General features: G+C 44.5%; 1 protein-coding gene across 16 annotated transcripts in view; it reads left to right on the forward strand.

Annotated features, from left to right (window-relative positions):
* ADGRL3 (adhesion G protein-coupled receptor L3) overlaps positions 1 to 16,499 on the forward strand; it is a 509,872-nt gene that overhangs the window by 467,077 nt on the left and 26,296 nt on the right. For all 16 annotated transcript variants that reach the window (XM_032186442.1, XM_032186447.1, XM_032186430.1 and 13 more), the window contains 3 exons: positions 5,995 to 6,163; positions 8,925 to 9,050; positions 11,506 to 11,602. In XM_032186442.1, coding sequence (XP_032042333.1) covers positions 5,995 to 6,163; positions 8,925 to 9,050; positions 11,506 to 11,602 — 392 coding nt within the window. The remainder of the gene's footprint in view (positions 1 to 5,994; positions 6,164 to 8,924; positions 9,051 to 11,505; positions 11,603 to 16,499) is intronic.

A 16,499-nucleotide genomic window follows, 5' to 3' on the forward strand; every position in this document is an offset into this window, starting at 1 on the left:
TTTAAATGTGTTGCAGATAATAACACTGTATTAATGCAGCGCTGATAGGTTTCACAGATCTTACCTGGAAAAAAAATAGATTCTGGAGTAATTTTTGTCAGACAGGAATTGTTACTAACACAAGAGTTAGGCTTCTTACAACATTTAAGTTGGTGAAATGCAAAGGAAGGATCTGTATTTCATGAGGAAAATCAGAGACTAAGTCCTACAGGCTGTATGTATAGAGATGTGAAGTGCTTGAATGTCTCACTTCTTTAGGCACCTGCATGCTTTGGGCAGTGGGTCCTAGGCACATCCATACCCAAATGGGGTGGAAATGGGGTACAAACTGCTTGGGTGTTCTTGACAGTTCTCTCTAGAGCTGCTTTGAGGTGTTATCCTCAAGCTAAAAAGCAATCCGAGTTTAGTGATTTCATGTTTTGTCTGTACAAAGATGAAACAGAGCCTCCAGTTGCCTTGAAGAAAGGCTATTGCAGTTCACTGAATTACGTTTGTGAGGGTCTGGGCAGCAGCAACAGAGAAAAAAATCCTCTGTCAGTCCTCCAAAAAAAAAAAGTCACTCCTCTGCAGGGCCACCGATTTGGTGGCTGTGCACAGAAATGGCATGGGACATGCGTGGGTACCTATTACAAGTTCCTATCCATTGAGGGCACTTCATTAGGGTTATGCAGCATGTCTGCAGCTGAACCCAGAAAGGAGTTGGAAGTTGGGCTCAGTTTCCTGCACCGAGCCACCTCCTCTGCACTCATTTATCCCTCCTGATCAGCACAGGCTGAAGCATTTGAAGGGAATTTATCACTGAATTAATGCTTCCCCGGTGCAACAAGACTATCAAGGTGTGCTTTGTGCTTTCCTCATGTGTCATTAGACGCTGTTATTGAGGCTCAGCTCTCGTTCTTTCCATTGGCGTGCCCAATTTCCCATTTTCTGAGCACAGAGATGAGTGCAGGGCACAGGAACAGTGGATGTATTGCCTTTGTACCCAGACAGAAGCGGTACAATTCAGTTGTGTGGGATGAGGCATCGACTGCCATGGGGTAGCTTGGATGTCCTCACAGGGCTGGCAGATGTGACACGAGATCTAAGGCAGGCAGCTTTCGGCATGGCAGCAGATGAGTGGAGGAAAGCCTGCAGGGACGGCAGCCTGGGAAGATGAAAGGGTGGTTGGATGCCGGAGCAGAGCTTTGGGGATCTGTCAGTGACTGGCGAGGATGAAGGCAAGTTCAGTCCCAGGAGGCTACAACAGCAGTTGCTTGAGTAGTCGTCCCCCATGGTTTTTCCTCCTGCAGATGAGCCCTGTTGAAGCCAGGCATAGGTTCAGGTACCAACTTGAGCAAACCAGTTCGTATGTTCACGTACTAATACAACTAACTGTTTTCCATGAAGCTCTGAAAGATGCTTATGATCTCCTCACAGCCTGTATGCCTTTTCAGTCTGCAAGGCTATTGCCCATCTACTTGTTTCTCACTGCTCAGAAGGGGGTAGGGTAAATGTAAAGTGTGGCCAGATAAGCCAATTCAATGATTTTTCCTGTTCTTTCCCAAAGCCCCTGAGTGACCGTGCTAGGGTGCAGCTGGGAGCAGCATCACGGCCTCTTCTGTCTCAGCCAAGGATGATGCAGAAGGTGTCCCTCCATGGCTTTACCCACTGCAAGGAGAAAAAAACAAAGCCTCATTGTGGAGATACTTAGTCCCTTTCAGTCAAAAGTTACTGCTGAAGATCATTCAGCTTCATCCAGCTTCTTTCTAAACCTAATGTGAAATGAACATATTGAACCAGCCTCTACCTCTGGCACCTGTGTCACTGCTGCCACAGATCACCGGGTCAAAAGCACTGGGCAATGAGGGGAGAGAGGGCCTGGGAGGTGGCCTGCCCTCTACACCCTTTGTACATCAGCCATCATGCAGGCAGGGAGAGGCACAGAGTTACGGGTGCAGCTAATTTTGTTGTCCCCATGGTGGCAGAAAGTTGTTTGGAGTGGGACACAAGCTGCTCCTTCAGCAGTGGCAGCAGGCTTCTTTGCTCTGCTGAGTCCTCTCTTTGTCCTTCCCTGTGAAAAGGGAGTAAATAGGTCATTGGTTTCTGTCTTCAGGCTTTTAGAAGATCCTAATGCCATTATCTCAAAAAGAAGATAACGCTGTAGTCTGGCTCATAAGTCAGCAACTTGGGAGTTACGCTTATGAAAAAATAAAAAGCAATAAGGAGGTTCCTGTAATACACTGCAGTGCATCAGATGGAGAGCGCTGGAGGTGCAGTGAAGTTTTGCCACCTGAATGTGTGCAAGCTTTCCATGGTGGCTGTGCAGGACTTTCAAAGCTAGTTTTCTCCAGAGAGATAAGTTTTGTGGGTATCAAGCACACCTGATGTGCTTCTGCCTTCGGTTTTGGTGCTGGCTGGTGGGAGAAGGGTGGTGGGGACTAGCAGCAAGCTATATTCTCTATACGTCGTTATATTTCTAATGTTGGTGTTCTTGTCTTTATGTCTACGCATTCTTTAGCTATGAGGATAACAGACCCTTCATCAAGTAAGAATGACCTGAATGGCTGATAAATTTCATTTATCAGTGTGGTCCCATGAACCAGCTGTCAGATCAATATTGAAAAATCATTAAAGCTTCTGTCATTCACATTTGAGGCAGAAGAGCAAACTGTGCAGGAAAACGGCCAGGCATACAGCTAACGTGCAGAGTAAATGTGCTGCATACGTATCGCCAGCCACTTGTCGCTGTATTGGCTTTATATTCTTTGATTGGGCATAACTCGAATTCAAGGTGAACGTTCCCGATTCATCTTGTGTTGTACAGACTTGTTATACCAACAGCAACCTTCCAGTCCACTGTGGTCTATCCCTGAGAGTGCCTTATGACAATATAAATACAGAAGTAAATTTTTACAGAGGTACACGGGTGGTCCTCCACACGAGTCACATTCTGGTTAAGGGGTGCAGTGCATGCTAATCTGTATTCAGTGCACGGTCTCCTTACACCTTGGAGTACAATTGGTTGTCCCTAATTGTACGCCTCGAATTTTCAATTATACCAGAACTTGATGGTTTTATTTCTTTATTGCTCCAAAATAACACTATAGAAAAGAAAAAAAAAACATGAAAAACCAACAGCAAGTCTGTACAAAGGAAAAAGCAAAAACCACAAGCCACACCAAAATAAAAACGCCAAGCAAGCCAAAAATGCCTAGAAATTATGTGCCTTAGGGCATCCGTGCTTTTTCTCCTGCGAACAAAACGTAAAGCACAGTAGCACAAACTAGAAGCAGATCGGCTTTGCAGTAGACTTTCAGTTTGTTCTTCTGGTGAAGAGTCCTTTGTGTCCATTCCTGCAGCATCATTCGCACATTCTCTTTCATTGCTTGGTTCTTTTTTCTGCGGGTGCGGGACGGACCCATTCAAAGTAATCTCCATGCCCTCTTTATCTCCAGGTCTGTTTTCTGAAGCACAACCCTGTATCTCGTACAGTTTGCCCTGTTGAGGGTCTTCTAACCCAAAGCTTCCTTTCCATCACTGAAGGTAGCATATTTCCACTCTCGTTGCTAAATAACTGTTTCACTCCTGCGCACCGCTGCAGCCAAAGGCTCTTTGATCGGGTTCAAGAGCTGGCTAGACTTTAGGGCAGCATAGTTTTGTGATGTCCTGTGGATCAGCTTTGAAAGGCACTGTCAATGTAGGAACCTTTTAATCACGGTGAGAAGGGGGAAGGAAAAAAAAAACCACGGTGTTTTCCACTTCATTTATTTTTGTTTGTCGGTTGTTTTTTAAGGAAAAATAAATAAATTGTATTTTAAAAATTGGCCTGCAATTAAGATGATAATGTGCTCTCACTGATGGTGGAGTCTCAGGGAGAATAATAAACCAAGTGGCTAAATCTGTACACTTAATCTAGTGGCTACCTTCCCAAAGTGTTTTGAGAGTGCATTTTCAATTTGCATCACGGTAAATATTTATTAGCAGGATTGACTGGAAATGCTTCAAAGGAGCTGTTCTGGTCTGATAGATACATAATAGTGATTTTTAAAGAACAGTCTAAGGAAGCAGTTACCTCGGGGAGCTCTGCTGGTCATGTGGTTAAATAATACATATTTTATAAACTTCAGCGGAAGACATAATGCTGTATTTTCGTTCTGATACCTAAAGAAAAACAACAGGGAACATTAATACAACATCAGTGTGATTCTGTTTGTGACAAGCCCTGCTAAAAGCACGAGGATTCGAAGCTGCAGCTGCCGTAGAGACTGTCAGCCTGCCCTGCGCACGACTTCTTTTTCCCCTGAGCTGCTGCTGCCTTATCTTTCTCTTCCCTGCCCCATGCCCTGCTAGCAGACAAAAAAACAAATATGCCCAAACTCCAGACGTGTTTCTACGAGGTTGAAGTGTCTTAGTGAGTTAAAATTTAGGCAGGTCGTTTGAGCCCTTTTGTAGCACCCTGGGCTGCTTTGGGGCAGGCAAGGAAGCAGTTACCAGTTGGCTGCAGGCTTGTTTGCTCTGAGGAACCAAAGGGTTAAATGGTGAGGAAAGGGAGCGAAGAGTGGGGATGACTGATGGGTATCACGGCTTTCCTTTTTATGATTTTATGATTTTATACCTGTTTATGCCAGGGGTAGAGAGGAGAAAATCAAGGTCATGAGGGAAAGGGCAAAGGGATGCTCACCGCGCTGCTTGCTATGCAGCTGGGCTTCCCAGCTGGAAGTTGACTCTGTCCTCTACGCAGCAGCTATTCCCTCATAGCTGTAGGTAATTTAGCAAGTGGAAATTAGGTGGATGGTTAGGAGCAGGACCCAGTCCCCCCTCTGTCCCTATCCTGCTCGTCACACTGTACCTCATGTCCTGGAATTGGAAGATTAGCCTCTGAGAAGTTAATTTAGCACATGGCTAGCTGTTATTTAGTACGGTGGCATGGAATGCTTCTCCTGCCATCTCAGATGGGCATAAAGCTTGCCTAAAATCCACCTGAAAAAAAAACAAAACAAAGCAAAAAACATGACATGCAGCAGCCATCCCTCATCCCTGGCTCCTCTGACTGCCCTTGGCATCTCCGAGGGGGAGCCAGGCACCGTTTCCCAGAGGCACAGCAGAAGGACGGTGGGACACTGTCTGTGCTAGCTGAAGGTTGCCGGGACAAAGTGAGTCGAAATTACAACCTGCTGTGTTTGCTTGAGGAATATTTTGGGCCAGGTAGTGGCTGCCCCCCTGCTCACAGATCCGTCCCAGGGCGGAGCAAGCAGTAATTTCAGTTTTGCAGCTGATGTGAGGTAGGATTGGCACTCCTTTTCTCAGGGCAGCAGCTGCTGTTGGAGCAAACGTGGTGTGTGAGTGCTCAGGTGTTTATGTTTATGTATTTCCCTCATCACACGGTGGGAGAAGTGCGAAGCAGGGTCACAGAGAGCCTACTTTGGAGGAGCTGATCTGGCAGGAGGTGAGGGCTTGCCCACCTGCTTGTTGTCGTTTGTCTGGCTCACAGGCATATGGGACTAGCTAAAAAAGAGCAATAAATGTGTCTTGGTGCTAATGGTAAAGCAGCTAGTCCAGCTGGCAGTCCTGCCCCAGTGAAACCAGTGGACACTAAAAAAAGTGACATTCAGAGCTGTCGTTTTGGTTGGTTTGTTTTCTTTTTTTCCTGCCATGTACAGAACCAGCATCTACATATCATTTACATAAGCACTGCTTTTACATTAAAAAAAAAAAAAATCAACAACAAAAATCCAGAAACATTGCAGATACAAATATGCTTTGGTTATGATAAATTTCCATGCTCATAACATTTCCATTTCTGTATATTTCCTCAAGCTTGAAGACTTGTAAACTGCATCCAACTGAAGACAAAAATCCCTACAACTCATATTGATATGCTATTTTCTTTTTGCTAAAACCACAGCCAAAGCCTTCCCTGTTTGCAGACATGTGCCTTCTTTTGTAGACGAAAAACCAATCCCTTTCTTTCCTTTTTTTTTGTTTTTTGTTTTTTTGTTTTGTTTCTCCTACTAGGTCCTGGGTTATAGGTGCAATAGCTCTACTCTGCCTATTAGGACTGACCTGGGCGTTTGGACTCATGTATATTAATGAAAGCACAGTCATCATGGCGTATCTCTTCACCATATTCAATTCTCTGCAGGGAATGTTTATATTCATTTTCCATTGTGTCCTCCAGAAAAAGGTAAGACAGACGGTTCCCAGTGGCAAAAGCGGTGCTAATGGTGTGTTTTGTTGCCTAACAACTGCAGCGTAACGTTACCTGTGTGCCCTCAATTCCTATCCAGCAGATTTGTCTCTCTGCACCTAACCAGGGTGGTATTGAGGCTGGAAAGCTGCAGGTGCAGGGGGATGAGGTGATAAGGAAGGTGCGTGGTGGTGGCGATGAGCGTGGTGGAGGCAACACACGAGGCAGCTCATGGTTTGCAGGGCTTTATGGTAGCAAACCTGTAGAAGGGCTTTGCCTGCCCTCGGGCAGCTTCTCCTTTCCCTTGTGCCAGTGTGAGCGACTCCACAGGCACCCAGAGGGTCCTCGTGTGGCTGAGCGCTCTCACAGCAAAATGAGGCTTTCCGTCTTCATTTGGGCCCTGCAGGCAGGAAATCACCCCTTTCTGCAGCAGGATAAACTGGGGGAAGTAGGTAATAGGGACTGCTTCCCCTGCTCTTTTAAGGACTGAAGGACCTACGCTCTGTGACAGTTCATGCGACTTCGCATTGCGTGGTCCTAATGGGGGATTTTTAAAATCTTCCTTGAAACAAGCACGGTAAGTGCTTCTTGGTGGAGCTTGAAGTATGCCCCAGTTAACATTTGCAAGTTAACAGTGGAATTACTTAGGTAAGCTCTGATTAAAAAAAAATAAAAATAAAAAATCTTTGTGTATATATAGATCAAACTTGCAGCCTCTGGCAGCCAGCAGTAAATATTTTTAAGAACCATTTTATTCTCCACTGAAATTCAGTAGTGCGGAGCCCTCCCGATCTGCGCATGTCTGCTGATAACTTTTGATGAACATCGTGGTTTCAAAGGCCAGCTTCTTCATCCAAGATAAACATAGGGAAGAGATGTGGGTACATCCGGGCCCCAATTTCCCAGTGTGACCAGTGGCTTTTGCTGGAATGGCTTACTGGGAAAGGTCAGGGCCAGGCTGAGGTCTGTTCTTCACCCAAGAGCCTCAGGCTTTGTCCTGCCTCACACGTTTTCCTATAGCCTTGAATGGGAAGTGAGAACTGGCCTAGGAGAACAGAAACAAAATCCCTCAGAGCAAGTGCACTCTGCAAGTGGTGCTTCTGGGAGGATCAGCAGAGCCATATGAAAACATCATTTTGGACTCGGAAGAGAGTTTTGTGGTTCAGAGTTTTGTTGCATGCCATTTCATCCCAGATGTGCGCAGTGTAAAGCTTTAGCTGGATGCAAATGTGATGCTGATGATCCTAAAGCGTTTGACAAGAACGTTTCCAGGCAAGATGATGATAAGAATGTAGGAAGCTTCACCAGTGCTAATTAAAACTGCAGGTGCCCCTCTGACAAGGGGTTTGAATTCCTGCACCATTCTCACTGTCCCATCCTCTCACCTCCAACCTGCCTCGCAAAGGCTCAGTCCCTAGCGTGGCATCCCAGCACGGCACTGTACTCCTTGCCTCTCGGGGTGCTCGTTTGACACTCAAAACCCATGCTCCCTTCTCCCTCAAGCCAGTCTACACTCCTAAACCATCCCCGATGACTGCGGGATTGCTCCTGATTTATGGCTACACGGAGGGGAGGAGAATGCAGCCGGTACCTGGCTGTGGGGGGATGCATCTCTCTGATCCAGGAGCTGAGGGAGGAATTATTTGAGGAGGAAAAAAAATATCCCTTCCTTTCCTATCTATCATGGACTAGAAAATCAGCAAAAAAGCTGCAGAGAGGCGAGCAGTGGGTGGCTAATTAAAGCAATTGAATTATTTTCCCTCAGCAAAGGATTGATTAGGCACTCGAGCATATTGGGCACTCATGGTATTGTGTTTGTCTCAAGCGCTTAAGGAAAAGCCTAATGAAAAAGCTGTAATTTGCTATTTAAACAGTTGTTTCACAGAGTTTTCAAATGCTCATAGACGGTCTGGGGAAATTTCACAGCTAACTGCGTGCTCCAAGTAACCTCAACTGGTGTTTTGGGCAGGCATGTATTTGTATATTTTTTCCCCATCAACGGGCAGCACGACCGGCTTTTGACTTTTCAGTACAGTCTGCTCGTTTTCAGCCAAGTCCCATCCGCTTTCTGGGTATCGTTGCCCATTAAGATCACACATCCTCAGACCTGCAGCTCAGTGTAGCTCCCCAAAAGGTGGCAAGGCTTTACTCCAGGTGAGGAGCTGCCCAGGTCTGACTGCAGTGCCCGTTTAAAACACGACTGGCTTGTGCTGTGCTGCGGCTCCAGCCATCCCTATAGCCTGTGAATATAATCACTAGGGATGCTGGCTGTACAGTTGCCTCAAATTTCAATTTGACTGAAAGAAACAAAATTAAAAAAAAAATAAAAATCAATAGCTCTTATATGTTTCTTTTGGATTTTTTTTTTCTTCTTAGTCCCTTGCCAGAAGCAATAAATTCTAGTAGCTTGATGAGCCAATATGCCAGTTTACATCAAATCTATGAGGATATTAATTTTCAGTCAGAAATAGTGTATCTGTAGTTTCTCCAGTGCTCCTTTGATGTGCCTCAGAGGTAGCTACAACCAACTGGTGTCAACAAGCAGCTTTGCTGCATAAAAGCAGTTCCTTATGCAGTCGTAAATGGTGAGCTAACATGTCGGGAGCGTTCAGCTGCGAGGTGTGATGGGCTTCTTCCCTGCAACAGCTATCGTTTTAATGAACCACCAAGGAAAAATCAGGGGCTGTGTTGAAAATCTGAAGGCTGTGGGTCAGAGGAGGAGCTGCCTGCTAACCACCATTACTGTTTCTTTGGCTAGGTACGTAAAGAGTACGGAAAATGCCTGCGTACGCATTGCTGTAGTGGGAAAAGTACAGAGAGCTCTATTGGCTCAGGAAAAACCTCGGGGTCACGGACACCTGGAAGATATTCCACAGGCTCACAGGTAACCCACACTTCTTGTGCACAACCCAATGCTTGGCATTTCTATGCCAGTATCGTTCGTGTCGGGTGGGAAGCTCTGCTCCATGCCTCACCCTCTCAGATTACAGCAAGAAGCTGCCTTAGAGCTCTCCCCAGCACATTGCTGAGATTTCCCTCCATCACAGACCTTAATTCAGTATGATTGCTTCTCTTGGGATGTGATGGCAATTAGTGCCTCTCCAAGAACTTTCTAAATAATCTCAAGGAGAACAAAAAGTCCAAATTTGCCTCCCAGAGGCAGGTGAGTGCTCATAACCTGAGCCACACTGCCTGTTTTCCATGGAGATCAGGAGCTGTGGGCATTTTGTCAGCTTTGTTCTACATCCTGGCATGTCCTTTAACTGCAAATCTGAAGGTTCTTGTCACTGCTATTGAATGATACAATAACAAGCACATACTTTTCTTGCTAGAAAAGGACTACAAGAGTCTTAGAGCCCTTCACAGTGAAAGACTTTATGGCATTCAGTGGTTTGATCAATTCCATTGCCTCACTCAATATTCCTCAGTTTATAGATCCGTAAAGAGAATCCATCGGGGCCAGATTATTTTACTAAGTCACTGGATTTTTTATGCTTTGGTCATCTAAATTTCAGGGTTTGTGTAGACTGTACACTTAGTAATTTTCAAGCTAACTTGTACATACAGATACAGATTTATGGAAGAACAGTTAATATAAAATGAAGAAGCTTACTTCTTAATCAATAGGAACCAAACACAAATTTATTCAGTATTACTAATGGAAGTAATTATACATGACAGTTCAACTATTAAATTATGAAAGACATGCAGTGAATAACAGTCTATAACCTCCCAGGAAAACATAATGTGCGATTTATGTCTTGGAGCAAATTGTTATTTATTTTCTATGGCTTCCAAGATGTCATCCAAGAGCTCCACTTTGACATTTACTTAGGTTTGGATGTTATGCAACGAAAATAACAGCAACAGAATAAGGGGCTTCTCCCCAGTAGGCCATCTAATCCTATAGTAATCAATAATGTACAATAATACTGTATCCAGTAACATTTAGGTGGGTGATTTCAAAGCCACTGGCAGTAACCCCCTTGTTTCAAGGGAATTTTGAGGTACAGAGACAGATTATTTTTCATTTAGAGGCTTGTCCTTGCAAAGGAGAGTCCTACCACAGGCAGGAGAAACCTCAGAGGGTGGATGGAGATCTTGAGTATTGTTGAGTATATCTGACCCCTAACTAATGACCAGAAAAGTCTAAGAGGAGCAAAACTCATTAGATCCTTTTTTACCTCTGAAAAGCACTTAGGATACAGAATAATTAATCCACATGTATCATGTCAGAGGAATACAATAGATTAAATGTCCAGGTGAAAAATAATTGCTATAAAAGTGTATGGGCAGCATGTTACATTGTGGTTCCATTTCTAGAGGGCTAATGCGTGATTAGGAGATGCCATTAATACGTAGTTAACGAGCAGAGCAGGACACACTTCCCAGCTGTGACCACATGAGTAAGGCCTGGATGATCTTGCATGGCTACAGTTCCACTACAAGGAGCACTGTCTCGTTAGCTATTACAAAAAAGCATGGTCTGTCACAGCAGGAGACTGCATTTGGGATCCCCAAGTCAACCTAGCAGCACTGTCACACAGCCATGGGCTGCATCCATCAAACTCTCTGAGGTGAGGTGAGCCCCCTTGGCAAGGGGACTGTAGTTGACTTTTTGAGTTTTTGCAAGGTCTACATGGGGAAGAGCAGGAGAGTGGTGTAAAAGCCACGGAGGTAGATGCTTCACGGTGTATCTGAGAAACAAAACAGAAGGCCAGGACATTCAGGACACTGTTTCCCCAGCAGCAGAAGCTCTACCACAGATGGCAAAATCATCACACAGTTTTCAGTAGGGGAACAGAAGTTCCTCATTTGTGGTGGATTTTTTTTTTTTAACCTGTATTCCCCAAGATGGATCATACCTATAGAAAACTTCCATTCATTCAGGAACACCAAGACACACATCAACTGTTCTGTTACACTTTGCAAAAACTAGGCACAGGCTATGCGAGGTAATACAGGAGGCGTGCTTGCTTCCGTGTCTAAGTTATTTTTCAGTTATTGGGTGCTATATTGGTAAATCTGTAGCTTGTGTTGCTCTGGGTTCATCTCATATGAGATTTCTATTGCTTTTTTTAATTAAGATGTAAGCAATCCGAGCAATCCTATTATGCACATCTTATATGAGGTAGGCATTTGTGTTATGAAGTCAGGCAGGCAGTGTCTGGTATACACGAGGCGGGTTATAATGAAACAGCAACTGCTTGCTTACAGCTGGATAGAAACAAGTCTCATCCTGAGCTAGACATGCCAATAGCCATCTTTAGTGAGGCAGAAAGAAACCTATCTGCAGCTGCTAAAAATTCATTACCTGCTGTGGTTCAATCCCTCTTCAGAGCCGGATTCGTAGGATGTGGAATGACACAGTTCGAAAGCAGTCCGAGTCTTCCTTTATTACTGGAGATATAAACAGTTCAGCTTCACTCAACAGAGGTAATTATAAACTATTTTTCTTATCTCTAACTCTTGTGATGGCTGTAATGAGTCTAAAATATATTGCCCCTTTTTTCCCCTCTCCTCCTTACCTCAGATGGCATCAGACCCTATTCACTCACACAAGAAATGTTGCGTTATTAAGTGGGAGGAGGTTTTGTGGTGGTTGTTTCCTGTTTTCTTTTCTTTCTCTATTTTTACATACGCATTTTTAAGAACTGTCATTTCTGGAAGGGAGTTAGGAAAAGATAAAAAAAAAAAAAGTGGAAAAAAACCCTCCACCTTCCCCCAGACAAACTCTGAGCGCCATAAGTTGCTGAGGTGTTAGGCCTCATTGCTGGCGGTGAAAATGGGCCGTCACAGTACTGTACAGCCTGTGTTAAGCATCATAGACATTGTGATTGCCTTGGGTACATAGCAGTTCTGTCATCTCTGTGGAAGCAAAAATGAACAGCAGAGCACATACGTAAGAAAAACTGTGTGCTTGGAACAAAATGGTCTGCGTCGATGTTAATACCTAGTCTGAAGAACTGACTAACGTGAACTTTACAGACATCTGTGGAGGAAAGGCTATCAGAGAAGTACAGAAATAGAGGCATGACAAACAAAATGTGGTGCCTGGCACCAGAGGAAGTCTGAACAGCTTTTTTTTTAAGAAAAAAAGTCTTTTCAGTGAGTTATGGGAAAACAACAGTATGGGAATAGCAGAAAAAAAAAAAAAAAAAAGCCTCAGAGATGGGTTTGTTTCACCTCCAGTGCAATTACTTTAATGCTCAACTTTGAGAAACTAGATGCCAAATTCTGCTTTTAGTGCCCACCCCACATTTTGTTGGAATTAAGAGGGGGGCAGAATTTGAGTCACTGGGCCTACCTGTTCTCTCATGATGGTGAAAATCAAAAATATTTCCAGTGCTGATGGTCAGACTGAAAAGCTCAGCTGAAAATTGAACTGGGATTTTGGTTCTATTTCAAGCTTTATTCACCCATTATTCCCACTGATTTTAGGGCAAGGTTGGCCTGTGTAATAATATAAGGATAGGCTTGAAGGATTTTGACTGTGCTGTTAGTAGCATTGACAACTGAGTGCTGGGGAACGAAGGATATATGATTAATTTCTCTGAACATTACATATATTGCCCAAATCAGTGCAAAGGGGAAGGCAGTGTGGTTAACACGGAGGTTATTTTATCCCTCAAACCACTCTGAAGGATTTTGTGCCGGTATATTTTCATTTTGCACTGGAGATTTGTTGATAAAGATGGCTATAAGATGCTGTTCCTGCAAATGCCTCTTTTCCTATTGATTTATCCATGTGTGTTGCCCTTGCATTTCTCTACATCTTTGCATCAAAGACTGGAGAGCTACAGCCAGGCTTCTCTGGGGCTAATTTAAAGGGGGATCAGTTGTTGTAAAAAGGTTACAGCAAGAACCACAGCTCCCCTCTGCCATCCATCACTCAGTCTCAGTGGCAAACCAAAATGTGTTATGCATGAAATGTTCACTCCTCTAGTTAGCACAGATTTCTCCTTGTTCCCTGATGCAGCTGAGGCTAAAAAGGGAAGTGCTCTGGCAAACAGGATCATCTTGGGTTTGTTGGGAGAAGAAAGGCATCCCTCCTTCTTCAGTTTTGACTTTTTTTTTTCATGCAAATATGGGAGTACGACCATAAATTGGGAAAGCTGTCAAGAGGTTTTAAGTGGGTAATGTTCATCCCAGTGTGGCAAGAGCCCGTTGCTTGACGTACCTGTTGTTGGAAGGTCAGTTGGGAAATGAGCTGCTGGGGGAGGCATCTTCAAAGTGGATTTCATCCAGCTATTTCTGTGGTGTGCCATCGGATGAGATGAATCACCCAAAGGGCCTGAATTTCTCCACAGACTGCATAAACAGCTTGGTAACTGTCTTCAAAGGGATGCCTTTTAGGTGGGAAACTTAAGGGACTTGAATAAATTGTACTATTACGCACGGGCACCCCTCTCTCTTTTTCACGCAGGCAGGCAAACTATTTATTTTGGTTTTGTTTGTTTTCTTTCTTTTTTGGTAGACGGATCTGCAAAGTGGAGTTAAAACATTTCCTTGGGAGTTAGTGTCTCTCTGAAGCAGCAGGTGGTCAGTTGTGCTAGGAAAATACACCTGACATCAACAGGAACCCAGCTGCACAGGGCCCCAGATATTTCACACTTTATCTTGTTTATTCCAGCTGGAAAGAAATGTTCATGGTCTTAGGGCTTTGCATAAAGCATAAGTTGTTTCTTCAGTCTCTCCAGAGGGAGCTGAAGCCTGAACGGACCAGTGGGGCAATGTGGTTTTCACAGTTCTTGTCTTCCTCTTTATATTTTAATATATATCAAGCTTTAAAGGAGCCATTTCATTAATGTTTTATTTACAAGTGTGCAATTAAAGCTCAGAGGAGTCAAGTACAAACCTTGAATTGTCTGGTTGGTATCATTCCCTGCCTGGGGTTGATACAGCAGGCTTGTGTACCCTGTCAGAAGTCTCTCTCTAGGCCTCCCAGGCTGGATACCTTCTACATGAAACTGTCTGTGTAATCCCAAATTAAACATTCTTTGGGCACTGGTATTTCTCCCAGAACCTTCAGACAGCAACCCAATTTCTAAAGTAGGGGAAAAAAAAAAAAAAGATCCTTTCTCTGCAGAATCATCCCATCCTTCAGCTCCTGGTCTGACTCCACATTTCCTAAGCTGTCGCTGGCTTTTCATGCTCCTGTCATGGAAGTGGAAAGCAGTGAAACTTCCTCTAACCGGGTACTTTCTCATTTAAGCCTTTTTCCCTTGATCGCATTCGCAGCACTTGCAGCCCCCTGCTGCTTGCTAACATCCCAGGCAAGTCTGCTCTTGCTACCTGTTTTCCTGTTTTAAGATTAACATCACCTATATCACCCTATCCCTTTTTCTCCTTCTCCGGTGAGTCTCATAGGCACGTCTGGAATGTCATACCTGTATTGGCGCATCCCTCCTTTGGACATGTAAACGTACCTTTTTCTGATTTAGCAGAAGTCACATTGCTTACAGCTTTTTCCAGCTCCAGCCCCTCTTTCACCCGCTACCTCCCCACAAAATCATTGGCTGTAACGTTGGTTTTTCACTTCTTGCCTGATGTTATACTCATTTATCCTACCAGGAATTTCAGACATAAACCCAGACTTGCCTGATGTAGCATGTTCTGTAGTGAAACCTGTATTCACTCTCAGCTCCCAAGACGTACATGACCATTTCAGATATTTTTCTGAAGGCAGCTTCTAGTTAAAGGTTAGTCTGAAGTGTTTCAGGCTTTGTTCCTCCTTGCCTCTTGTCGTAGCTTAGTGTGTGGGTTTGGGATAGTTATACCACTGAAACCAGGAGGAAGGGAACAGAAACTGGTTGTGGATTTCCCCCTCTGCTGTCAAAGGAAGACCATGCCAGTCCATCCTGTAGACACGTACTCCATTTCAGGATCCAGGGGCCTTCCTGCTCCTCACACTCATTTTTCCCACTTGGGTCTGCCATCTATTTCACATCACCTTGTGCTCCTCCCAGCACTGAAGATTTGAGATGGATCTGCTGCTTCAAGGACTTAGTCTCAGTGGTCCTCCAGCTTGTCCGTGACTCCAATCCCTGCTAGATAAAAAGCACAGACATTACTTTGGGGACTTTCCTCATCTCCCTGTGCTCATGATCCTTTTAATGTTTCTGTTTTTCTCTGCGTTCCTGTCCTGTTATATCTCATGTGTGACACAGCAAGGACTGCCCTTTATTTATGTTAGGCATGACTAGACTGTAATTCACTGTGGAACAGCCTGCTTGCAAAGTCCCCAAGCCTGCATTTTGTCATCCTTCTTGCCTGACTAGGAATTGATGCAGCTGGGATATGAATGCCATGACTTGCAGCTGACTTCAGTCTCCCAAGTTGCTTCCTCTGGTGCAGAGTTATTTAGACTTTGCTACACCTCAGCCAAGGCTGTGGGGCCGTGCTGAGCTCAGACAAGTGCCACATGGCAAAGTAATTGCCAGTGTTGAATTAGCGGCCCAGATGAGGTTGTTTAACATTCGAGGAACAGCCTGCCCAAGCAGCGTCCCAGCAGTGCTAGGATCACCTTGTGAGTGGAAAAAAAGAAGTCTTCCTTTGCCTATAGGACATTTGGGAGGCTTAAGAGGTCTTGATGCAGACACTTGGAAGAAATGCTGAAAAAATGGACTATAAAAACATGCTGGGATCCCTGAAGGATGGGCTGTTGGCTAGAACTTGTTTCAATGAAGGCTGAAAAGTAGAAGGCATAAATAGAAAGCAACAGGCAGGACTGCACTTTATCTTGGGTTCATCAGAAGACAGAGCAGATAACTGTGTGGTTGCAACAGCAGATCCTTTGGTACCTGGGGTTAAGACAGTTTTTAAAAAGAGCAGGAGATTAAAAGCAATTAACATCATTACTGTCTTTCCAATCCTATTGCACTTCTGCTTGTGAAATCTAGTCACGGGCTTGCACAGCACACGGGGATGGGTTTGGGATGGAGTCGTTGCTCAGCACTGGGCTGATGGCAGGAGGAGCAGATTGCAGGGGACCGCTGCAAATGTGAATGCTGGGCTCTGACGGTGTGGCATGGACCTTAGCCTCGGGTACAGCCGAGTGTCTACATCCTGAGCGTGAGGGACAGGTCTGTTTACACCTCGGGAGCGTTACTGTCAGAAACCACTCTGATAGCTTAGACAACCTGGCAAACAAGCAGTCAGCACAAGACAGCAATGTGACTCCAGCCTATTTTTATCCATGTCTTAGGTGAGAGGTAATACAGTAATTACTCTCTCTCTCTCAGGGTATGAAACAACCGAGAGAGAAAAAGTCATCAGGAACCCTATGGTACTTTGTTGCCTTTCAGTTTTTCAAGTTAGGGATTTGATGTAT

The sequence above is a fragment of the Aythya fuligula genome, chromosome 4 (assembly GCF_009819795.1).
Source record: "Aythya fuligula isolate bAytFul2 chromosome 4, bAytFul2.pri, whole genome shotgun sequence".
Lineage (NCBI taxonomy): Eukaryota > Metazoa > Chordata > Aves > Anseriformes > Anatidae > Aythya > Aythya fuligula.